We start from the raw sequence: 22,917 nt of genomic DNA, 5'->3' as shown, positions 1-22,917 counted from the left end.
ATTTGCTTATAGCTGTTCGGAAATCATTTCTTAAAAATATAATATTATATATATAATATATATATTTTTAAAATAAATATTTACCAAAAGGTAAAATTAAGCTAACTAAAACATATTGTGTAACTATTATTGTAAAGGCTAGAATAGCTCTTTCCAATGATTTATTTGCACAGAGGTTTAACTGCAAAGCAATCGATGAGTTTCATTTCTGATCATCACTCTCATATCCTACGATTTAACATTATTCAGCAAAATATACAACATTAAAACCAATTTATTTTTAAGCAGTAAAAACGAAACTATCGCCTTGCCCAGAATTGGCGAATTCACAGCTGTTTGCACCATCGATAGGGTATTGGAGAGTGTGCCTCCATTGGCAGCCATCGACAATAGATAATATCTATCGAAACTATCGAAATAGAAGTTTACGCGAAGAGAAGGAAACACAGAGCGAAAAAGAACGCAAAAAATAAAGGTTAGCGAAATCTGTGCGACGAAGATGACCAGTTTCCGCAAGCGCACCGTGCAGAAGCCGATCCGCGGCACCCGCACCTCGCCGCACACGGCGCAGGTGATCACCTCCAGCGGAAATCCCTCCTTGGACGTGGTCATTGGCGGCGGTCTGCCCATGGGTTCGATCTGCCTGATCGAGGAGGATCGCTTCATGACGCACGCCAAGGTGCTGGCCAAGTACTTTCTGGCCGAGGGCGTGATCTCCAAGCAGGAGATATTTCTGGGCAGCCTGGACGACATTCCGGCCGAGATGCTGCGTCGTCTGCCCAAACCGCTGACCGAACTGGAAACGGAGGTTGAGCAGTGCCAGGAGCAGGCGCAGGAAGCTGGTGGCGCCGAAAATGGCCTTAGGATCGCCTGGCGGTACAATGATCTACCGCTGGTAAATACAGAGCACGCGACAGCCAAAATCGGTCACCACTTCAACCTGATGGAGCAAATGGACTCGATGATGCTCTACTACGCCAATACAACCATGTGGGACGATAGCCAGAAGGAGCAGGACATTGTCATTGCCGAGGAGTTCTCCAAGAGCAGCTCCCCGACCACTCCATCGCTGGAGCAGCAGCCCGCGGAGGATGCCCCACCGATTCCAGGCGAGGAGACTGCTCCGCAGGAGAAGGTGCCTCCCCAGGAGGAGAACTCTGCCAACAACAATAATAATAATAACAACAACAACAGCAGCAGCGTGACCAGTAGCACAAAAACAGGCAGCCAGGAGTCGCAGTCGCAGGTCTTCCACAACCCCCGCTACGGAGGACTGCTCAACGATATTCAACAGCTGCTGCGGGACGAGAGCTTCGTCGCTGGGACCAAGAAGAACCTGTGCCGCGTCTGCCTGACCTCATTGGGATCGCCGCTGTGGTACGACGATCACTTCGGTGAGGACTTGATCAAGTTCCTCACGCTGCTGATGGCCAGTGTGCGGAACTGCAACTCCGTGTGCCTGATCACGATGCCCATGCACCTGATTGCCAAGTACGATGCCAGCCTGGTGCCCAAGATCCGCCAACTGGTGGACTATGCCATTGAACTGGAGTCGTTTGCCGGTTCGGAGCGTGAAACGCATCCAGCCTTCAAGGAGTACAGTGGACTGCTCCATTTGCACAAGATGTCGGCCCTCAATACGCTGGCCGTGCACATGCCGGACACCACGGACCTGGCCTTCAAGTTGCGCCGCAAGAAGTTCGTCATCGAAAAGTTCCACCTGCCGCCGGAGCTGCAGGAGTCATCTGCCAAGCCGGACAATTGCAACTCCGGTCTACTGAGCAATTCCAATGCCACAGCCTCGCTGGATTTCTAGCTGTCAGCGGAATTAGAAACTAAGTGCGCGTATGTAACCACGAAACAACTAAATTGCATAATAATAAGCCAAGTAAATGCATTAATATATCAGCCCTGATTTTGTACCATTTTGAAAACAAACCGCTCTTCTCGTCTCATCGTTTATCGATTGCCCTGCACTGCGAACAGCTGTTCGCTTGGGTTATCGGTGTGTGTTTGGGCACGGGACGCCTAAAATGTAAACATGTCGGATTTGCATCGTATTTTTAGTGATTTAAAAGTGTACTATCAGCCGCATGTGCAGTGGGTGGATGTGGAGGACTGGTTGTACGGCGATGAAGCCGAGGACGAACCGTTGCAGCGGCGAGCCAAGAAGTTTTGGTCAATGGCCATGTGTTTACAGGATATTGGCCACCAGGAGACGCAGCTGCAGTTGCTCCGGGATTTGTCCGGGGTCATACGGGCCATGCGAGACGAGAACCAGGCCAGCTATAGCAACACCCACGACAATTGGTCCAGTTTAATTGGGGTTTCTCCAGCGCAAGGCTATTTGGCGTACATATATTCGCTTGTGAGCCTGGTCATTCCGCCCGAACATGTGCAGCAGGCTGCTCCGACAACGCTGAACGAGAACCTCAATCTGCAGCTAGCCCTCAATGCGGCGAGCACCTACCTGCTCACTCTGACCATTCCTGGAGCCAAGAGCTTTGGCGTCTTCGACGAGGATGTGATCGAACAGGTTCTAAAGATCTTCCGGCTGCTGGAAGCGAATAACAACAAGAGCGTTCGCGCAAACATCATCTGGATGTTCTTCCTGACCATCTGCGATGACCTGAAGATCGTCTTTCGCTATGTCCACTTTAAGGAGCACCTCAAGCCGCGAGACCGCATCATTCGCTGTCTTTTGGAGGTGATCTACATGAACTTTAAAGTGGGATATCAAAATACATGTGAGTGTAGCCCGTTATGTTATAAATTAACTTTCATAAATATAAGATGAAGAATAGGCTGAACGTCAAAATTATTGCTAACAACTTTTTGGCGCCAAAACTTTTAATTTACTATATAGTAGAGGAAAGTTCAGAGATGAATGCTTTCTTAAAACTTTATATGTAGGTAATTAAGAAATGTAAAACAGTACTATTTATAGCTTAGCTCAGTCGCAAATCTACTATTTTTTAAGAAATTTCACCGCCGATGACAAACTTGATTGCCTATCGACAGCGAACAGCTGACTTAACTAGGTGTGTACACACTGCAGCACACTTAACGACCTGAAGATTATACAAACAAGTGCTAAATTAAATGAAAACCTAAAGGAAGTTAACGTTAATTAATACAAATAAAGATCTAACGATGCTGCGCAGCCTTTCTGCCCTCCGTGGGCAGTGCCAGCAGCTGTTTAGGAGCTCCATCCGACCTCAAAACTCAGTCCATAAGTCACAACAATTTTGGCGGATGAAGTCGACGGATTCTCCGGAGGAAGCTGCCCGTAAATTGCGTGCGAAATCCACACTTTACTACATAACCGCCGGCGGAGTGCTGATCGTGGGTCTCAGTTATGCGGCTGTGCCGCTGTACAGCATCTTTTGCCAAGCCTACAGCTACGGAGGCACCACCTCGCAAGGGCACGATGCCGAGAAGGTGGAGCACATGAAAAAGGTTGAGGATCGGGTGCTAAAGATTCGCTTTAACGCCGATATTGGATCCTCCATGCGCTGGAACTTCAAGCCGCAGCAGTACGAGATTAAAGTGGCTCCTGGCGAGACGGCTTTAGCCTTTTACACGGCCCGGAATCCCACGGATAAGCCGGTTATTGGCATTAGCACGTACAATGTGATCCCCTTCGAGGCGGGCGCCTATTTTAACAAAATCCAGTGCTTCTGCTTCGAGGAACAGCAACTGAATCCTCACGAGGAAGTGGACATGCCCGTATTTTTCTACATCGATCCCGAAATCATGGCAGATCCGGCGCTGGAGACCTGTGACACCATCACCCTTTCGTACACCTTCTTTGAAGCCAAGGAGGGCCTGAAACTGAACTTCCCCAGCTATGCAAAACCCCATGCGGCAAGTGCGTGAGGGAAAGGTGGTTAGGTCTTTGTTTTGAAACAATAAATCTTTGTTATGCCAATTTTAAAATGTTCCAGTCATTTTGTATTCTAGTTCTTCTTCATAAAGCTGTGCGGAATGATACGCATTTAAAGTTAGTAACTATTATTTAACAAATAGTTCAACAAATTTCCAACCGAAATTCATTTAAACCCAACGAAATCGATAACAAGCGATAACACCGCCGCACAGTTTGAGAGGCGTCACAGCTGATGCAGTTTGAGCTGCACTCCATCTGGAGCTGGAAAAGAAGGAGGCAGTTTATTAATAGATAACGCCGAATCTGATTCTCCGGCGCATTTCAAACGAACCGGACGCTTCCGCTCCGCCAGATTGTGTATTGTGACCCCTTTGAACCCGACGATGTGTTGAATCGATGACGTGGAGATGAATAAACAAGTTATATTCGGCCTGTTCCTCGCTTGCCTTTTGGTGTGCATTTCAGGACAGGATGAGGAGGATTACCAGGAGCCGCCAACGGTACTGGTTGCCCTGCTGGTGCGCAACAAGGCCCACATACTGCCCATGTTCCTGAGTTATCTGGAGCAGCAGGACTACCCCAAGGAAAGAATAGCATATTGGTCAGTAAACTTGTTTTAATATGGAATCTAGAATCTCAACTGTAGTTTCGAAATATATCAGGTTGCGTTGTGATCATAGCAACGATGACAGCATACAGCTATTGCGGCAGTGGCTGGATAACTCGGGGGATCTCTATCACAGCGTAAACTACGAGTTTAAGCCGGAGGAGCAGAGTTTCGTCAACGAGAGTTCACCGTACGAGTGGCCCGCATCGCGTTTTAAACACCTGATCGCTCTGAAAGAGGAGGCCTTTCAGTATGGCCGCGATATTTGGGCTGACTTTGTGTTTTTCCTAGACGCCGATGTCTTGCTCACTTCCAAAGACTCGCTGACCGTCCTCACGCGTCTCCAGTTACCAATTGTGGCTCCCATGCTGATCTCGGAGAGCTTGTACTCCAATTTCTGGGGCGGCATGTCAGAGGACTACTACTATAGGCGCACTGACGAGTACAAGGAAATCTACCACGTGAAAAAGCAAGGAAGTTTCCCAGTGCCGATGGTCCACACAGCCGTTTTGGTGAACATGAACCACAGAGCGGTTAGGAATCTCACTTTCGATAGGAACAAGCTGGTGGAAATGCAGAAAAGCAGGCAGCAGGATCCACTGTACGATGGACCAGCCGACGACATCATAGTGTTCGCCATATGGGCCAATAGTTCGGGCATTCCATTGCATATCTGCAACGATATAATCTTTGGTTACATACTGCAGCCATTGGAGCCAGGCGATACCTTGGACCACGACATACAACAGCTGGTGAACCTCAAGAGCATCATGGTCAATGACCTTGGGGCTGTGCCTCCTCTGCTCGATTACTTCAAGCATTTGGAAAAGAAACCGGAGAAAAGCAAGCTCTCCCTGGACCATATATTTATGATTAATCTGAAAAGGCGACCGGAGAGGCGGGAGAAAATGGAACGGCTCTTCGACGAGATTGGCATAGAGGCGGAGCACTTCCCGGCTGTTGATGGCAAAGAACTAACCACGGAACGGCTGCTGGAGATCGGCGTACGATTTCTGCCCGGCTACGAGGATCCCTACCACCATCGCGCCATGACGATGGGCGAGATTGGCTGCTTCCTGAGCCACTACAACATCTGGGTGATGATGGTGCGCAAGCAACTGAAGGAAGTGCTCATTCTGGAGGACGACATACGCTTCGAGCCGTACTTCCGACACAACGCAGTCAGAATCCTAAATCAGGCCAGGAACGTGGCGGAGTACGATCTCATTTACTTTGGCCGCAAGCGTTTGAAGGAGGAGAGTGAGCCTGCAGTGACGAACGCGGATAATCTGGTGCACGCCGGCTACTCCTACTGGACACTGGGGTACGTTATTACCCTGCAGGGTGCTCAGAAGCTGCTGGCAGCCAAGCCGCTGGACAAACTTATACCTGTAGATGAGTTTCTGCCCTTGATGTTCGATCGTCATCCCAACAAAACCTGGACCGAAGCCTTTCCCAAGCGGAATCTCATTGCCTTCAGTGCCTCGCCACTCCTGCTGTATCCCATTTACTATACAGGCGAAAATGGCTACATTTCCGACACCGAGGACTCGCTGCAAATCAGTGTGGACACCAGTGAAGAGGGCGAGGCCAGGCTAAAAAGCGACCGGGAGCAGGTTTTCGATCATGAGCTGGACTTCAAGCTCAACCCGGAACTCAAGCTGGGCGAGAGCTTGTCCAAGAGCCACCAGGAGCTGTAAATTCCTGCAACTTCCGAACGAAACCATGCCAAATTTTACCTAGACTAAGTTAGGTTTAGTTTGCCAACTGCCAAATGTGCCTTTAACCCGAATCCACCAAAAATATCAACAACGAATGATAGGTTAAGTTAAAGCTTTGATTATCTGGCCTAATATTTTGTGCAATTTTCAAAACCTAAACTCGCCAAAAATGTTCCTAAATGACAAACATTTGTTATCTATAAGAAAACACACTTAGTACTAAACTATATATTGTGTTTGGAATCTCAGAAATGTTATATGAAACTTTGTTTTTGTTGTAAAACAATATTTTGAACCTAAACCACCAGTTTTGGTCTGAGAAGCAATATTTCTTTTGGAATAGACATAGGCATCTCCAAGCTGTAGATCAGTCGAATAGTTGCACAAGTTATTGGCCGAATCCAAACGATAGACTAATAGATCAGCAGCATGCCATTGACCTAGTTATTAAGTAGGTTTTAAGCTTTATATAAACTCTGACTTTATTCCGCTCACAAGTGATGTGCAAACAGTAAACACTTAAGATTTAAATTCCCCATTGTAACCATTTATTGTCGCTGCTCTACTGACCCATCGCGCCGCGCATGAACAAGTTTTTGACGGGCGGCAAGTTCTGGGTCAGCTGAAGTCCCAAACTCCGCAGCAAAACCACCGGACTGAACTGCGTGGAGTAGAGCGTGTGCAGTCCATGCACGCCCAGCATGATGGGCACATTCTTGGCCAGGCACTTGCGCTCATACTTCATGAGGTGCTGCTTGTCGCCGAGCTTGAAGCCAGCGTATGCTCCGGTTGCCAGCGATTCCACCAGAAACCGCACATCGCTGAAGCCCAGATTGACTCCCTGTCCGGCGAGCGGATGCACTCGATGGGCGGCATCGCCAACCAGAGCGGCTCCATTGCAGACGTACGACGAGGCGTGCAGGAATCCCAGCGGAAACGTGGCACGGGACTTGTCCTGCACGCCGCATACCCTTGGCGGGTACTGCACCTGGTGCTGGGTGGCATTGTGTCCAAAGAGCGAGTTGAGAGCCTGAACAGCCTTGTCTGCGAGTTCAACGCGAGGATACTGCCTGCAGAAGGCTTCGTTGAGGGCGTCTACGAATTCCGCCGGGGGAAGGGCTTGCAGCATTTTGGCCTGCTTATTGGTGGTGCTCCAGACCAGCGAGCTCAGCCTATCCGTTAGTGGGAGCAATGCCACTGGTCCGTTGGGCAGGAACCTCTGCCACGCCACGGAGTTATCACAGGCATCTTCGCCGAGATCCAGCGTGGCCACTAGGCCCATGCGGTCGTAGTTCAGGGAAAAGACATCCACGTTCATCTCCTTTCTGACCACAGAATTGGCGCCATCCGCTCCAATGAGCAGGTCACAGGAAAAGGAGCGTCCATCCTGTAGCTGCAGCTCGGAGACATTGGAGTTCGAGTCCTTGGGCAAGCGGACGCACTGGATTCTGGCCTTGTTCAGGATCTCCACATTGGCAGCTTCCTTGACCCGCGCATATACCGCATCCAGGATCAAATCGTTCTCAATGATGCAGGCCACATCGCTGGCAAAGTTATCGTGCTGGAACTGGATCAGTGCATCCGTGTTGGACTCCCACACCTGCATCTGCTTGACGGGCTTGTAGCGCGCGGACTCGATGTGCGTCCACGCATCTATGGACTTGAACAGCTCAATGGAGTTGTGGTTGATGGCGGATACGCGATTTTGGTATGGCCCAGTGGGATTAAATCCACGGAATTCAGGAGCACCCTCCAGCAACAGCACCTTCTTGTCCGCCAGCGTCGAATTCTTGGCCAGAGCGGCGGCCAAAGTGGTTCCCACCAATCCGCCGCCTCCAATGATTATATCAAAGTGCTCGGTTGCCGGCGATTGTGTGGATTCACCTCGGCTTGTGGTCATGTCAGTGGAGGATTTGCTGGCCAGGAGGCGGGCGGATAGAAGACGCGACTGCCCCGCCGAAGCCAGCGCTCCTTGGATACGTAGTACACCCAACATCTTCCGGAATTTCAAAAGTTTGCCGTAATTCCACGATTATTTCATTATTTTCCCCTGTCCGCTAGAGATGCCCAAAAAAACGATGCAGTTATCGATTCTCTGTCTCTTTCATGCTGGCAATACTGCACCAAATTTATCGAGTTTTCGATTATTAGTTATGGGACATTTAAATTTTAATTTTGTAGTAATATCTTTTAAAATACGCGATTAAATATTTACTAAATTCACTGTACTTTCCAGGTGCTTCCGGCTTGCATGGCAAATGTTTTGAGCTCTTCGGGGAAATAGCCAACGAGCACAATGGAGATGTCTACGAAACTCTTCACTTGATAATGCGACAGACCTTTCCAATGCACGTTTATACGGATAGTCCCCAGATAATTGGAGCAGGACGTCGAGGAGGAACGATGCAGCACGGGGAGCACATATCGGACTGGTTTATCCAACTCATAGACAAGTATCCCGACATTGTCATCCGTATCCTGCACTTCTACATTGAGTGCGTGGTTTCCAACCCCATTAAAGCGGTGAGTTCATGTGAAACCCCACGAGATACCTCTACTTACCCGTAATCTATACCATTTCAGTGGAAAAGCAACGACGAGAAGGTGGCTATAGGCTATGCAGCCAAGTACGACCGGGTTCTGTTCTCAAAGTGCAACAAATCTTGCGCCGATTTTGTTTTGGATGCCGTGAAAGCAGACGATGCTGTGGGCATTCAAACGCGTGCTCTGGATCTGATCGAGAAGATCCTTTTGCAGCAAAGCGAGGTGGAGTGGAGCATCTTCCGCTACGAGGTGTCCAAGGTACCCAGAGAGGTTCTGCTCCTGAGGGAGGTGATGCGTTGCCTCAACGATCGTACATTAACTGTTCGCCGCAAGGCGTGTCAAGTGCTCATCCTGGCCCTGAAACAAGGATCCCCCATGACGAAAAAAATTCTGCAGGAGAGCATTCGTTTCGTTCAGTTTGAGGATACTGATGTGGAAGCCCTGGCCGAGCCTTCTGTCGAGCAAAACGAGCTGCGTTTCGAGAAGCCCGGAATCGTGCAGTATGCCTTCAGCTTTCAGGGACATGAGCAATTGGAGATGGAGGTCAAGAACGTTCCACAAACGGTGTACCAGCGTTTCCTGGCTGCGGATAATGGTTTGGCGCGATCCGCTGGCATAGCTCTACTAGAAAGACTGGTCCTAGTCAATCCCCTGATCATCTATAACACAAATTTTGTGAAGGAAACCTCCTTGCTGGCCGTGGATCGCTTGGCTTCCGTGAGGAAATCTGCGCTGGATACCATAGAAACCCTGCTGGAGGCCTACTCCAATTGCTTCGCCCTGATTTGTGTGTACTGCCGGATTTGGGCTTGCTTAATGAGCGATGAGGATGTGGCGCTCCAAAAACTAGCTATTTCGGTAGGAAAACCCTTGGAAAGTTTTTAAACATAATTATATAAACTTTGTAACTTCCTTTCAGAGCTTCGATAGAATAGTTTTGAAAAACATTCAGCCCCTGGAGTATTCCAACGAACCCAAGCACTTTATGCCCTGGCGAATCATCAGCACCCTGCTGATGACACAACCAAGAGCCTATCTCCAGGAGAGGTTCGCTGTCCTACTGGAAAGGGAATCCATAGTGACGTAAGTTATACCATTGCCAAGAATCTCAAGGATTATAAGAGTCTCCTTATACATTTGCAGACCCAGGCTAGTAAACGTAATAGTCTCCCACTTATCCACGTCCATGGCCACCGATGCCTGGGGATTGCTGCTGTTCCTGTCCAGCCGCATCACCAACAACATGGACGCACTGATTGGCATCTTCAATGGCCTCTCCTCCTACAACATGAAGTCCAATCAATTTCTGGCCCTGCAGCTCATCATTGGTTGCCTGGGGAACTTCTCCAAGCCAGCTCTTAATCAGCTATTCCAAAAACTTTTGAATGCCCTGCGTACGGGCAGTATTTGGCTGGGTATCATTTCGAGTGCCATCAACCTTCTCAACCAGATCCATCACCTGTCTACGAGCCAGTCTCCTTCGATGGCCTCCGAGGTACCAGACTGGCAGCTCAGTTTGCTGGAAGATCTCACCGAGGGCATTCTGACCAGTGCTCGAAATTTCCAGGAGGAACACGCCCGCCTGCAGTGCTTGCTGGGTGCCTATACAGAGCTCATTGTGATGGTGCCCCAGGATGTGGACAATAGGATCGTGAGCATTGTGTTTAAGTACCTGCAGGAGTGCACCAAGCTCAGTGAGGCGGAATTCGATTCGGACAACGAGCGCATGACCAACTGGATGATTGTGATAGCCGGTCGTTTGTGCCTGAGGGAGAATCATCTGGCCAATACCGCATCCAAGCTGTACAGAACCATTCTGACCAAAAATGACAGACCTCAGATCATCAACACCACCTTAATAGCACTCAACGATCTCGGCAAGAAGCATCCATCCATTCTTGAGAGTAACTTTCAGGCGATTCTGTCGAAGCTGCATTCGAAATTTGCCATGACCAGAGTGCGCACCTTTCGGTGCGTAAAGGATGTGATTCTCTCCGGGAACATCAAGCTTAAGGGTCCCATTCTCATTTCCATGCTGGCTGGTCTGGTGGACGAAAGTGCCGAGGTGGCCAGGGAGGCGGATGCCTTCTTCACGCGCTACAAAAGACTGTACAACAAAATGTTATTTGATCACTGCCTGAAGGAGTGTCCCTTCGATCTGAATGGTCAGGCTGTTTTGAGGGGCGTGAGGACGGATGGCAACTACAAGTCACCTCTTAAGGGTCCACAAATGGCCAAAAACCGTAGGTTGCTCTACAATCACATTATGTCCTCTGTAGATGAGAACGCGTTGTTGCTTTACTTTGGTCAACTAAAACTGCTGGCAGGTGAGTAACGCTATCTTATATTTTTATTAGAAACATATGCTAAGTATATATTAATTATTATTGTAGAAAAAACCAGAGACAGTGCTTTCATCAATAATCCCGGCGCCCTAATCGTGGTTCAGGATATGCTCTTCATCATGCGGCGCATTTGCTTTTGTACTAAGGGAAAGGGAAAGGAGAAGAGTTCTCGGGGCGAAGGCGACAACAGCGATGAAGGTGAAGATGGGCCATCGGAGGCACCACCTCCACCACCAAGACCAGAGGCAGGAGAGGCAACAGCCAGAGGAAGAGGCCGAAAGGCGGACTTGTCCGAGGAGCCAGTATGTTTAATTGACTTCTGATTATGAAATCCCTTTCATAAACATGTATTCATTCCTTCACAGCTCAAGCAACTGGAGCGTTGTCTTCGCTATGTGGAGGAAACCCATCGCAATCTTCAGCCCGTCATGAGTCCCGAGCTCAGGCACACTTTTGAGTCCTTTTGCCGAGCGCTGGCCATGAGATTCCCCAACTACATTGAGTTCGCTCAGCCCGCGCAGTTCTGGCAAAAGTTTAGATCCTCAAAGGCTCCAAAAGGAGGCAGAAAGAAGCGACGACGCATGGAAGAGGATGAAGACGAGTCCGATGAGGATCAGGAGTCGGAGAGCGACAGTGACAGTGAGATGCCGCTGGACAGGCACAAATCCACGCCGGCTGGCTCCCGCTTGTCCCAAAGGAAAACCAGCTGCGATATGCTTGTTACGGAATTGATTTTCCAGCCACCCGATTGGTAGTTTCCATTTTCTTGACCTTACAAACAGAATTTGTTAATTATTTAGTTGTACACAAATCGAATATTGTATTATTTTGCATTATAGTTACAAATGTACATATCTATAAGCCCGATAATTGTACTGCCAAGATATTCGTGCATTTCAGTTAATAATAATCCTTGCTGTACTCGCAAATTTTCTCCAAGATCTTCTTGTAGCCGCGCAGAAACTCGTCGAGTACCAACTGGCCCACCTGGAGTTCGTTCAGACCCAACTGCTCGGCTTCCGTCGCCTGGATGAGCATGCATTCCAGCAGAGCCGCGTTGACCGGCTGGACGAAGAGGTTCCGCTCCCGGCGATCATCCTGCCTCACCGGAATGATTACATTAGCGGGCTGCGTCTCCGCCGGATGCTTCATTACCCTGGCTGGAGTGGCACTGGTCGCCATGGGACGGGAGATGGGTATGTTCATGGGTACGGCCATCGGCTGCTTGCCAGCCACGAGGCCAAAGTTGGGCGGCGCTTTGCCGGGCAGCGCCACAGCCGATCCGCCAACCGGGAGCCCCTTCACCTGGACACCGATGCCCGCCCTGGCAGCTGCAGCCGCGGCCTTTGCGCTCATCGCAGCCGCCTTTTGCCTCTTCACGGCGCTGGAGTTCTTGGCGCCGGAGTTGGAGTCCACCAGCTTGCGCACCTCCGTGTTCCTGCAGTCTGATTACAGGTTATGTGGTAGAAGGAGTAGTTTAAGGAATATGTAGTAGAGAAATCTTACCAATGCAGCGACAGAACATGGTGCAGATCGCCATGGATTGATAGCAATCGCAGTAGTTCTTGATGCACTGCGACCTCTTGCAGCAGCATCCTTTCACGCCACCCGGTCCTTGGCCCTTGGCCTTCCGGCCCTCGCTCCTGTCCACACTTTTCTTCTTCGGCGTTGACATGGTGCTGCCTAAATGCCTTCCACGAATGAATTGAATATCTCATTTATGACAGCTCACTTCAAAAGTCAGCGAAAAATGAGTGTTGGAAAAATGGGAATTCGAAATGAAACAGCGATTTTGGGCACTAAACTATTAAAGCTTAGTTAAAGTATTTATATATCGTACTGGTAATAAAGTTAAAATTTGTTAAGTACCAATCGTTTAACAAGTGTTTAGTTTATATCGTTATAACATAGATAATTTCCTTTGGTGTCTACATAATATGGCATGGCGTTAAGTTATGATATTGTTCTCCTCTATAGTCTACGATAATTGAAAGCTATTTATTATAGATGTAATAAAAAAGTACGTCTGGCTCTAGAGTTACATTTTTAATTGATATCAATCGTAATTGCTTTCCTTTCATATTTCGTCGAGTGATTTGGCAGCAGAGCTACCCCTCTTGCAAAATTCTCTCTTTGATTGGCATTTAGTACATATATTATTTAAATCGAATGAAGTGAAGTGAACTTGCCGCCAAAAAACTCGACATTAGGCGCGTTATTCAAAATATCACTATCAAAACGATATAGGTAGTGTATAAGTGTGTAGCAGAAGACTTCTTAACAGTTGGAAAGTAATTGTGTGGCCTGCAATCGTTGCTATTGCTTCTAAAGTAACTAGGATTATCTCCGCTGCGCAAGTGACCGGTGCTCCTAGCATATGGTGCCGTTCAGGAGCTCGTAGCAGTTTGGCGGCGATGCCGGCGAGGCTGCAGCCGCCGCCTCCTGCCGCGTCTTCAGAAAGTTGCCCACCCAGTGGGCCGTGAGATCCAGATATTTCGTTCTCGAGCCGGGATTGTAGTCCAGGAAGCCGGCCCGGGGCACCACCTCCTCGATCTGGCTGCCATCCGGCCAGTTGTTGTAGCTGGCTATGTTGATGAAGCCCACGTGATTGAGTATGGCCGTTCTCCAGGCCACGCCATAGTACTAAGGGATGAAATGTACACAAATCAGTATTAGATTGCATTTCCCATTGGTGGTGACTTCACCCTTCCATTGCTGCGGTGCCGCTGGATGTCTCCATGTCGCGGGAACTTGTTCCTCTCCGCGAATCCCGGTCCCACTGTGGGCACGAAGAGCATCTTGTAGGACAAGGCAAACGACTTCAGATACGACCAGTTCTTCCAAGTGCTGGCGAAGACAGCTCCATTGCTGGGCAATTTGCTGTAGAAGCCATCGAAGCACAACCGTCGCAGGACATCAGCATGGCTTTTAAGCCTGGTGAGAAACGGATGTTAGGAATGGGAAGTACTTGGAATCATATCTTATGATGCCCCACCTTATGTGTCCAATGAATAAGGCATCCAGAACCCTCCTCAGGCCATCCGGTTCCACCAGCGAAGGCGATCGACACAACAGCCTTCCCAGGCTATCACTCAACTTGTAGGCATTGCTCACGTAGAGAACCGGCAGAGATACACCTCTCGACTGGCTCCACACCTTGTAAAATCCACCTCGGCTGGTGTACGTGGCAATCTCCTGCAGCTGCTGCCGCACAAACTCCACACTCTGATTGCCAGCCACACTGAGCTCGAAGGTCACGCTGAGATTGTGCTGCGGCGCCAGTTCCAGGATCTGATGCAGTAGTGCCGCCTCCGCCGGCTTGCCGCCGGAGAAGTTCATGATGAGCACTCCGACGCCGCAGCTGCGAATGTTCTTAAAGTGCTGGGCGAGCAACGAAGCACTGGGCTTGTACAGGCCCAGTGCCGGATAGAAGGCGGTGTTGAGAATCCTCACCGGACGCGGAGTGGTCAGTGGCACGTCGTTTGGGTGCTCCGCTGGCGGCGGAGGTGGCTTCTTGGACTTGTACCAGGGCACGGGGGCAGTGTAGAATATGTGCACTGCGGTGATCACTGCATCCAAAGTGGTTCTCGACTGAACGAAGTGTAAAAAGATTTCATTTGTAAAGTTTAAGACACTTAATGATTAAGAATCGAGATTTATCCTCTTCTTTGGGTCAACTACTTTGGTATGGAAACTTACAGACTGCTCCGCCTCGTGGTCCCGCTGCTGCTGCTGCTTCATCAGATCAATTTTACTCTGAATGATGCGCTCCTTGATCTTCTGCTCGTCGTACTTCTCGGGCACAATCACTCCGTTCTCCCGCTGCGCCTGGAGCAGGGCGACGGCCACCGGCGGTGGCTTCTCCGGCGATTGAGGCTGGTCCCCGGGCCTGTAGGCTCGGGCAATGAAGCGCTCGTCCAGCAGCAGTTCGATGGCCGCATTACGTCCGCTGGAGCCCAGCACTATGATGGTGATGACCAGCAGGGCGACGATGGCCAGCAGGAGGAGGATCTTCAGCTTACGCCGCGTTTTCACATACTTTTTCAGCAGCATTTTCGCACGCGTGCATTTTCTCACATTGTTTGGACGTCCTCGTTGTTTTTCGTCCCCTGTTTTTCCGTCCTCCTTGGGCAACCCCTACGACCCCCTCCCTTCCTGTCGCAATGCAGCTGCCGGAAGCTCCCGGCCATTGCGCATGTCCTGAAACGGACACACTAAACTATTCCCGGCGAGTTCCCGCTTTCTATTTCACCATCAAGGCATCGGTTCGATGAAAACTCCCTGATTTTGTTGGGGATTTTTGGGCATTTTATTGAGTTTTGATTTGTAAAATTGTACATATTTATATTGCTAATGTTGTATTAGGTTATTTAAGGGAATATGCCCCAAATTATGAAAAACTATTTCATATAAAGTCTAGTAAAGTAAATTAAACGGAAATGTAAAACGATAATGTGTTAGATCCATTCCCGAAATAAATAAATTATTTATACATCCGCATCTGTTTGTCAACACATTGTCTGAATAGTTTTTATTTAGTTATAAAGTAGAGTTTAAAAAAGATTTTAGTTTGTATCTATTCGAAGTGCATTTTAGTCTTACGCAGTACTGTTCTGTTCCGATTATCATGCACCTTCGAGCTCTAGCGTCCCTCAACTGGAAAATAAATCAAGTTAGCATTGCATTGGATAGGATGATTATGTTGTAACTCACTATATGTAGAGAGATCGATTTCCTCCGGTAGCTCGCTGATGTTCACATCGAAACGATCCTGTACTTCGTTAAGTATCTTGGCGTCGTTCTCGTCCGAAACGAAGGTGATCGCCAGTCCCTTGGTACCGAAACGACCGGCACGGGCCACGCGATGCAAGTAGGTGTCGGAATCCTCCGGCATGTCGTAGTTGAACACAATGTTCACACGCTCAATGTCCATGCCGCGGCCAAAGAGATTGGTGGCCACCAAAATGCGCTTCTGGAAGTCCTTGAACTGCTGGTAGCGGTTCAGACGCTCCTCCTGGGTCATGCCGCGATGGATACCGATGGCGGGGAAGTTCTGCTCCGTCAGCAGCTGGGACAGAGCCACACAACGTTGCACCGACTTCACAAAGATAACCACCTATCGCATGAATAATAAACATTCAGCATTAGTAAGTGATAAATAATAGTTAGGACCCCAAAATGGCTTACCTGATTGAACTCGAGCACGTCGAGCAGTTCGAACAGCTTCTTGTTCTTCTCGTTCTCCTTCAGATTGACGTAGTGCTGCTGCAGTCCATGCAGCGTCAGCTTGGCCTCATCGTCGACGTAGACCTCCATGGGCTAGATTTGGGAAATAGAATGTGGCGCATTTTAAAGGACACAATTAAGAGGGGTAAACAGAAATCGAACTTAGACTAGGCTCGCCTCGGAACATACAACAATATGCTTAGAATTTTCTACATACGGCCACGCGACCACCACATCTCATCAACAAGACTCTGAACTGCTCCCGAGGATCGACAATCGCTCTGAGAAGTGTGCGGATTACAGATGAGCGGCATATCGCATCGCATTCGCTCTGGATTCACCTTGTCTCATCGGCCAGTCGGCGGGATGTTTTGTTTGCTGTTTCTTGTAGTTTTATTCGGATTTTGCCTTTTGCTATCGTTGGTATTGTTAAATCATTGTGATTTTAATTGATGCTTTCAGCGGTTACTGGTTGTTTATGCTTTCGCAACGGTTGTTGTTTCCACGATTAACCATTTAGAAAATGGTGTCTGGTAGTTATTAACTAACTTTTTCGATACGGGTTATGCTCACAGAGCGCTGGACGTTTGGGTGTACGCGTTTAACCATTTGCAAGATGGTGGTTGGCTTATACGGGGGATCAAGATCGAGAGTTCGATATCGCGTGGCATTTACAAAATAATAACTAATTGTCGTGATAGCGGTGGATGCGAGGTGGAGAAGTACGAGCATTTTGGTTATGAACACGTTGATATTTACATCTTGCATGAACTTTTTGCAAACGGGACGAATGTCCTTGCTCAATGTGGCAGAGAACATCATCACTTGTTTGCCGTGCGGAGTGCTACGGAAAATCTCTTGAACGTCACGACGCATATCTAAAATAATGTTTGATCGTTAGTAAATTGTGAGGGGTTGAGGGTGATCGTTAGGAAACTTACCCAGCTGCTCCAGCATCTTGTCGCACTCGTCCAGAACAAAGTGCTTCAAATGCTTTAGATTGAGTTTCTTGTTGCGAATCAAGGCGAGAATTCGGCCAGGGGTGCCCACCACAATATGCGGGGTTCCGCTCTTGAGGGTCTCCTCGTCCTTTTGAATAGCCATTCCTCCGAAGAAGACAGCAACCTGAAAATAAATTCCAAATTAACAATAAGTGTCTGCTAACTTATGGTTTTTTCAATTTTTGTGTATAACAGATGAAATAAAGTATAAATTATAGACGCACCTTGACTGTGGGCATGTACTTGGAGAATCGTTCATACTCCTTGCTGATCTGGAAGGCCAGCTCGCGGGTGTGGCACATGACCAGGACGTGGCAGGTGTTGTTGTCCGACGGCTCCAGCTGCTGCAGCGTGGCCAAAACAAAGACGGCCGTCTTGCCCATGCCGGACTTGGCCTGGCAGAGGATGTCCATGCCCAGAACGGCTTGCGGAATGCACTCGTGCTGAACTACAAGCAGAGCAACGTTAGCGACTGTACCTTTGGCAACTCGAGGAAAGTACTTACCCTCCGAGGGATGCTCGAAGCCGCAGTCCACGATGGCTCGCAGGATCTCCGGCTTCAGGAGGAAATCGCGGAAGCCGGAACTGTGTATGGACACGTAGGTACCCTTGACATCCTTCTTGGGCGCCTCCTGGTTCTCGACCGCAGTGGTCTCGGTCTGCTCCTCATCCTCGTAGTCCAAAAGATCGTCATTATCGGCCATTGCTGCTTACTGCTTTTCTTTCTCTGGTTAACGGCTATAAATTCGCAGCTAGATACTGGGGAATAAAGAGCATGCGACTTGGTGTAAGTTACATGTGTTTGTAAAAAAAAAAATGCCGCTTTTTTTGCGGAACCGGTGCCGGCGTACCCTCCGCCATTTTGTTTTTTCACCGCACCGCATTGCATGTATTTCGAAATAGAACGAAATACTTATTACAGGCGGTTTCTTTCCTTAGAGCAGTATGAATTTCCGGACTAAACTCACCTTTTGGGCACGTTTATCACTTTAAAATACAACTTTTAAAGTGAAATTGACTATCAAAAACCTTTAACGTGATGCGGAGGAAAAAAACAGAGCAGAGCAGTGTGACCACAGTTTCTTTCAGACCTCAAACGAGCTGCGCTGGTATCGTTAATGATATCGATAGTTATTCATAACAACTGAGATCTCAGCGTTCATACGGACGGAGAGACGGTCATGGCCAGATAGACTCGGCTATTGATCCTGATCAAGAATATATATACTTTATATACCTTTATATACCTGTTATACCTTTTTACTCTGCGAGTAACAGGTATAATTAAAAGGTTTTCATGAAATACCGTATTTCTACTGCTTTAAATTAAAATTGGTTGCCAAGTTTACGTTTAAAGTATTTTAACAACAATTTTGAGATTGAGCACTATTTAGGACATTTTTCTTGCGAAGCATTTGGTCACACCGGCCATGTCGGAAAGTTATCGATTAGTCTCTGAAACCATCGCAACAAATTCGATTACACGTTCCAGCGTCGGCCGCGTTTTCTTGCTGCAAAATACTTCATTTTCCAATTTGTGCATTTTACGTTCGTTAGTAAAAGTCAGGTGAGTTTCGCTGCGGCCCACGAGCAATAGGAGAACTTAAAAAACAAGTTGAAATAACTAAGTAAATGCCGACCGAAACCGAAAGTGGCGGTGCAGTTTCACTCGAAATCGAAATAACCCCCCTGCCTGCAGCTGCGTGAAAATGCCGCAAATATTGAATTAAAACCGCCATATTGTGCAATTTCCGGGAGCTTATCAAATCGCTTAAAGTGCGCCGCTTGGATTAGTTAAGCGCTGCGATTGATTAAAGTAGTATTAACCGCGCCTTTTGGCTCCACGCCCATAAACAAACGCCGACAAACTCGCTTTTTTTTTCTCGTCCGCTTTAGTACAGTCGCTTGAGTGGAAAGTGGCGTGCATGTGTATGCGTGTGAGTGGGAGAGCGAGAAAGAGAGCCAGCACGAGAAACTCGTTTAGCTTCTGTTTTTGAGCGTTTTGTGCGTTTCCCCTTTTTCGTGTTCGGATCTGTTTGGAATTTTATCAGGGCGCAAAAGTAGCATACCCTACACCGAACGAAAAGGTTTATATATTAAAGGTGATGCTTTAATTTTATTAAAAAGTATTCACAAGGCAGGCGATTCACTAAAAAGCAATACTAAATCTTAAATCAGTCATAATAAATGTGCTATTTAACGTTTGTTCAAGTGTAGTTCTGAAGGGGTCAGCCACAAATATTTCACGTGCTATTTTGTTCATTCTTCTGCAGCGTGAACATGTCGAGCAAATCCCGACGTGCTGGCACCGCCACGCCGCAGCCCGGCAGCACCTCCACCCCACGGGCGCCCTCGGCTGGTCCGCAGCAGCACCACCAGCAGCCACCCACCCACTCGCAGACGGCCTCCAGCCCACTGAGCCCCACCCGCCACTCCCGCGTGGCCGAGAAGGTGGAGCTGCAGAACCTGAACGATCGTCTGGCCACCTACATCGACCGAGTGCGCAATCTGGAGACGGAGAACTCCCGCCTCACCATCGAGGTGCAGACCACCAGGGACACGGTCACCCGCGAGACCACCAACATCAAGAACATCTTCGAGGCCGAGCTGCTGGAGACACGCCGTCTTCTGGATGACACTGCTCGGGATCGCGCTCGTGCCGAGATCGACATCAAGCGTCTCTGGGAGGAGAACGAGGAGCTGAAGGGCAGGCTGGACAAGAAGACCAAGGAGTGCACCACGGCTGAGGGTAAGTGTTTGGGTACTAGATAGTTGTGTAGAGCTATGAAATTGTAGTAACGAGTTGGAAATAGATCGACTTACAAAAGCTTCGTACATATACGCATTTACGTTTGACACTTGGCATTAATCATAAAAAATGAAGAAGTCGCAAATTATAAGGCGTGGTTTCAAGCAAGAAGGAAATGTTCATTAAGTAGCTTAACTCCCTTTTAATGACCAAATCCACCCCATTCTGCATTTAACCTACATTAATTGATTAATTATCCCAACCCGCAGGAAATGTTCGCATGTACGAGTCGCGCGCCAACGAACTGAACAACAAATATAACCAGGCCAACGCCGATCGGAAGAAGATTAACGACGACCTGAATGAGGCGCTTAAGGAGTTGGATAGACTGCGCAAGCAGTTCGACGAAACGCGCAAGAACCTGGAACAGGAGACACTGTCGCGCGTTGACCTGGAGAACACCATTCAGAGTCTGCGCGAGGAGCTCTCCTTCAAGGACCAGATCCACTCGCAGGAGATCAACGAGTCGCGCCGCATCAAACAGACGGAGTACAGCGAGATCGATGGTCGCCTTAGCTCCGAGTACGATGCCAAGTTGAAGCAATCGCTGCAGGAGCTGCGCGCCCAGTACGAGGAGCAGATGCGCATTAATCGCGATGACATCGAGTCCCTCTACGAGGACAAGATCCGCCGACTGCAAGAGGCCGCCGCACGCACATCCAATTCCACGCACAAGTCCATTGAGGAGCTGCGCTCCACTCGTGTGCGTATCGATGGGCTCAATGCTAAGATCAACGATCTGGAGCAAACCAATGCCGACCTCAATGCGCGCATTCGTGATCTGGAGCGCCAGCTGGACAATGATCGCGAACGCCACGGTCAGGAGATTGCCCTTCTCGAGAAAGAGCTCATCCGGTTGCGCGAAGAGATGACTCAGCAGCTCCAGGAGTACCAAGACCTTATGGACATCAAGGTTAGTTTAATCTTTTTCTTAAAACGGTTCCCTATTAATACTTGAATCGAACTCGCTTAGGTCTCCCTGGATTTGGAAATCGCCGCATACGACAAGCTGCTGGTGGGCGAGGAGGCTCGTCTGAACATCACACCAGCTGCCAACGCGGCCACGGTGCAGTCCTTCAGCCAATCGCTGCGCAGCTCCACCCGTGCCACGCCATCGCGTCGCACTCCCTCTGGTGCAGTGAAGCGCAAGCGCGCCGTGGTCGACGAGTCTGAGGATCACAGCGTCTCCGATTACTATGTGTCCGCCAGTGCCAAGGGCAACGTGGAGATCAAGGAGATTGATCCCGAGGGCAAGTTCGTAAGGCTGTTCAACAAGGGCAGCGATGAGGTGGCCATCGGTGGCTGGCAGCTGCAGCGACTGATCAACGAGGGCGGTCCATCGACCACCTACAAGTTCCATCGGTCGGTGAAGATCGAGCCAAATGGCGTGGTCACCGTTTGGTCGGCGGACACCAAGGCCTCGCACGAGCCGCCATCGAGTCTGGTGATGAAGTCACAAAAGTGGGTGGCCGCCGACAACACCAGGACGATTCTGCTGAACTCCGAGGGCGAGGCTGTGGCCAATCTGGATCGCGTCAAGCGCGTGGTGTCTCATCACACATCCTCCTCCAGGCTGAGTCGTCGCCGCAGCGTGAGTGCCGTGGACGGCAATGAGCAGCTCTACCATCAGCAGGGCGATCCTCAGCCGTCAAACGAAAAGTGCGCCATTATGTAAAATCAAACACAACACAAATCTTTTCTGAACCAGACAAACAAATAGCACACGGAGAGCATAAACAAGAACCCAAACAAACGCTGAGGTACAGAGATTTAATATTCAGCTAAGTTATTTTTTGTGGCCGCAATGCCAGTAATTTAATCAAAAACATTTGTGTAGATCTGCTCAAGCAGCAATGAGAGAATCTTCGTTTCGTCTGTGCATCCATTCACTTTCTTAACCAATTCTAGAGTTTTTTTGTTTCGATGACAACGTACTGTCCACGTTTTTTGTTTCCGCGTTAACTGATCCACTGTAAACTTTATTTAGTATAAACTGAAGGCCTGTACTTCTCTTATGCCACATAGAATTTACGTAACACATTCACTTTTGTATTTGCGGCGACAAGAACTTTGAAAATATTGCAAGAAAACAATATTTTCGATGTACTTGCGCTCCATCCTATTTAGGGAAATAGTTTTTAAGCCATAGCCCAGATGAACCAATCAACCAGCATAACAAACAACGAGCACATAGTGAGGAATTTATAAGATACAGGTCAAGAGGATTAACTAAAAGATGCTCTTGACAACAGACATATTTATTTAAGTATTTTTTGTACAATCAACATAAAATACATTATACATTATAAACATATATATATATAGAATCATGCCTACATGGAAATGACAACCAGCCAGCAATATATATTTTTAGCCATGGCCATAGGGTTTACGATCCCCACACCCCCACGCCCTAAAAAACGGCTTTCTCCCGGTGAAGACCGGTTCTTGAGCTTCCTGCAGACATTTTACCGGACAAGTAACAATAACAACATAAGCAACAACACACACGGGTGTACAACAATTACAGAAGAAAAGCGAAGGAAAATGGAGGTACATGTAGCGGCTCAGCGATCCGTCGCATTTTTATGGGTGGGCGTGGTTGCGTTTTACGTCGGCCCAACAAATTCAACGCCCACACAGACTATTGAAAACAAACTGATTAATACAACTACATTTTAAGTACATCTACGTTTATGTATGTAATTGCTAATAATTTGATAATTAAAATAAAGAAAACATGTTTGATAAAAATTAAGAAGAAATTTTAATTCA

At 48.4% G+C, this 22,917-nt stretch overlaps 9 protein-coding genes across 9 annotated transcripts; 5 read left to right on the top strand and 4 right to left on the bottom strand.

Moving 5' to 3' along the window:
- Positions 1 to 236: 236 nt before the first annotated feature.
- On the top strand, positions 237 to 1,908 carry LOC120450552 (putative elongator complex protein 4). The gene has a single exon (XM_039633661.2). The coding sequence runs from the start codon at positions 500 to 502 to the stop codon at positions 1,814 to 1,816; it is 1,317 nt and encodes a 438-aa protein (XP_039489595.1). The 5' UTR covers positions 237 to 499; the 3' UTR covers positions 1,817 to 1,908.
- LOC120450524 lies at positions 1,908 to 12,035 on the top strand. Its single transcript, XM_039633610.2, has 7 exons — positions 1,908 to 2,747; positions 8,454 to 8,740; positions 8,801 to 9,619; positions 9,681 to 9,844; positions 9,905 to 11,088; positions 11,155 to 11,408; positions 11,472 to 12,035. Exons 1-7 carry the CDS (start codon positions 2,042 to 2,044, stop codon positions 11,859 to 11,861), a joined length of 3,804 nt encoding a protein of 1,267 aa, XP_039489544.2. The 5' UTR covers positions 1,908 to 2,041; the 3' UTR covers positions 11,862 to 12,035.
- On the top strand, positions 3,026 to 3,939 carry LOC120450569 (cytochrome c oxidase assembly protein COX11, mitochondrial). Its single transcript, XM_039633686.2, has one exon. It carries the CDS (start codon positions 3,154 to 3,156, stop codon positions 3,877 to 3,879), a length of 726 nt encoding a protein of 241 aa, XP_039489620.1. The 5' UTR covers positions 3,026 to 3,153; the 3' UTR covers positions 3,880 to 3,939.
- Positions 4,117 to 6,748, top strand: LOC120450586 (glycosyltransferase 25 family member). Its single transcript, XM_044006579.1, has 2 exons — positions 4,117 to 4,490; positions 4,552 to 6,748. Exons 1-2 carry the CDS (start codon positions 4,297 to 4,299, stop codon positions 6,194 to 6,196), a joined length of 1,839 nt encoding a protein of 612 aa, XP_043862514.1. The 5' UTR covers positions 4,117 to 4,296; the 3' UTR covers positions 6,197 to 6,748.
- LOC120450543 (ubiquinone biosynthesis monooxygenase COQ6, mitochondrial) lies at positions 6,674 to 8,300 on the bottom strand. Its single transcript, XM_039633649.2, has one exon. It carries the CDS (start codon positions 8,211 to 8,213, stop codon positions 6,780 to 6,782), a length of 1,434 nt encoding a protein of 477 aa, XP_039489583.1. The 5' UTR covers positions 8,214 to 8,300; the 3' UTR covers positions 6,674 to 6,779.
- LOC120450576 (protein tesmin/TSO1-like CXC 3) lies at positions 12,007 to 12,896 on the bottom strand. Its single transcript, XM_039633698.2, has 2 exons — positions 12,613 to 12,896; positions 12,007 to 12,551 (listed from the first exon to the last, which is right to left on the bottom strand). Exons 1-2 carry the CDS (start codon positions 12,779 to 12,781, stop codon positions 12,007 to 12,009), a joined length of 714 nt encoding a protein of 237 aa, XP_039489632.1. The 5' UTR covers positions 12,782 to 12,896.
- Positions 12,897 to 12,936: 40 nt separating this feature from the next.
- On the bottom strand, positions 12,937 to 15,470 carry LOC120450538 (glycoprotein endo-alpha-1,2-mannosidase-like protein). The gene is made up of 4 exons (XM_039633637.2): positions 14,806 to 15,470; positions 14,102 to 14,697; positions 13,812 to 14,040; positions 12,937 to 13,749 (listed from the first exon to the last, which is right to left on the bottom strand). The coding sequence occupies exons 1-4, from the start codon at positions 15,157 to 15,159 to the stop codon at positions 13,477 to 13,479; spliced, it is 1,452 nt and encodes a 483-aa protein (XP_039489571.2). The 5' UTR covers positions 15,160 to 15,470; the 3' UTR covers positions 12,937 to 13,476.
- Positions 15,471 to 15,606: 136 nt separating this feature from the next.
- Positions 15,607 to 18,455, bottom strand: LOC120450560 (ATP-dependent RNA helicase WM6). Its single transcript, XM_039633673.2, has 8 exons — positions 18,302 to 18,455; positions 17,839 to 18,092; positions 17,558 to 17,781; positions 17,274 to 17,457; positions 17,092 to 17,210; positions 16,294 to 16,425; positions 15,820 to 16,222; positions 15,607 to 15,762 (listed from the first exon to the last, which is right to left on the bottom strand). The coding sequence occupies exons 2-8, from the start codon at positions 18,035 to 18,037 to the stop codon at positions 15,749 to 15,751; spliced, it is 1,275 nt and encodes a 424-aa protein (XP_039489607.2). The 5' UTR covers positions 18,038 to 18,092; positions 18,302 to 18,455; the 3' UTR covers positions 15,607 to 15,748.
- A 296-nt stretch (positions 18,456 to 18,751) lies between these two features.
- LOC120450531 (lamin Dm0) lies at positions 18,752 to 22,913 on the top strand. Its single transcript, XM_039633623.2, has 4 exons — positions 18,752 to 18,900; positions 19,607 to 20,082; positions 20,352 to 21,055; positions 21,116 to 22,913. The coding sequence occupies exons 1-4, from the start codon at positions 18,764 to 18,766 to the stop codon at positions 21,815 to 21,817; spliced, it is 2,019 nt and encodes a 672-aa protein (XP_039489557.2). The 5' UTR covers positions 18,752 to 18,763; the 3' UTR covers positions 21,818 to 22,913.
- Positions 22,914 to 22,917: the final 4 nt, after the last annotated feature.

This window comes from Drosophila santomea, chromosome 2L (assembly GCF_016746245.2).
Source record: "Drosophila santomea strain STO CAGO 1482 chromosome 2L, Prin_Dsan_1.1, whole genome shotgun sequence".
Classification (NCBI taxonomy): Eukaryota; Metazoa; Arthropoda; class Insecta; order Diptera; family Drosophilidae; genus Drosophila; species Drosophila santomea.
Note: the sequence above shows the minus strand (reverse complement) of the source record. Positions and strands in the feature narration are given on the sequence as shown.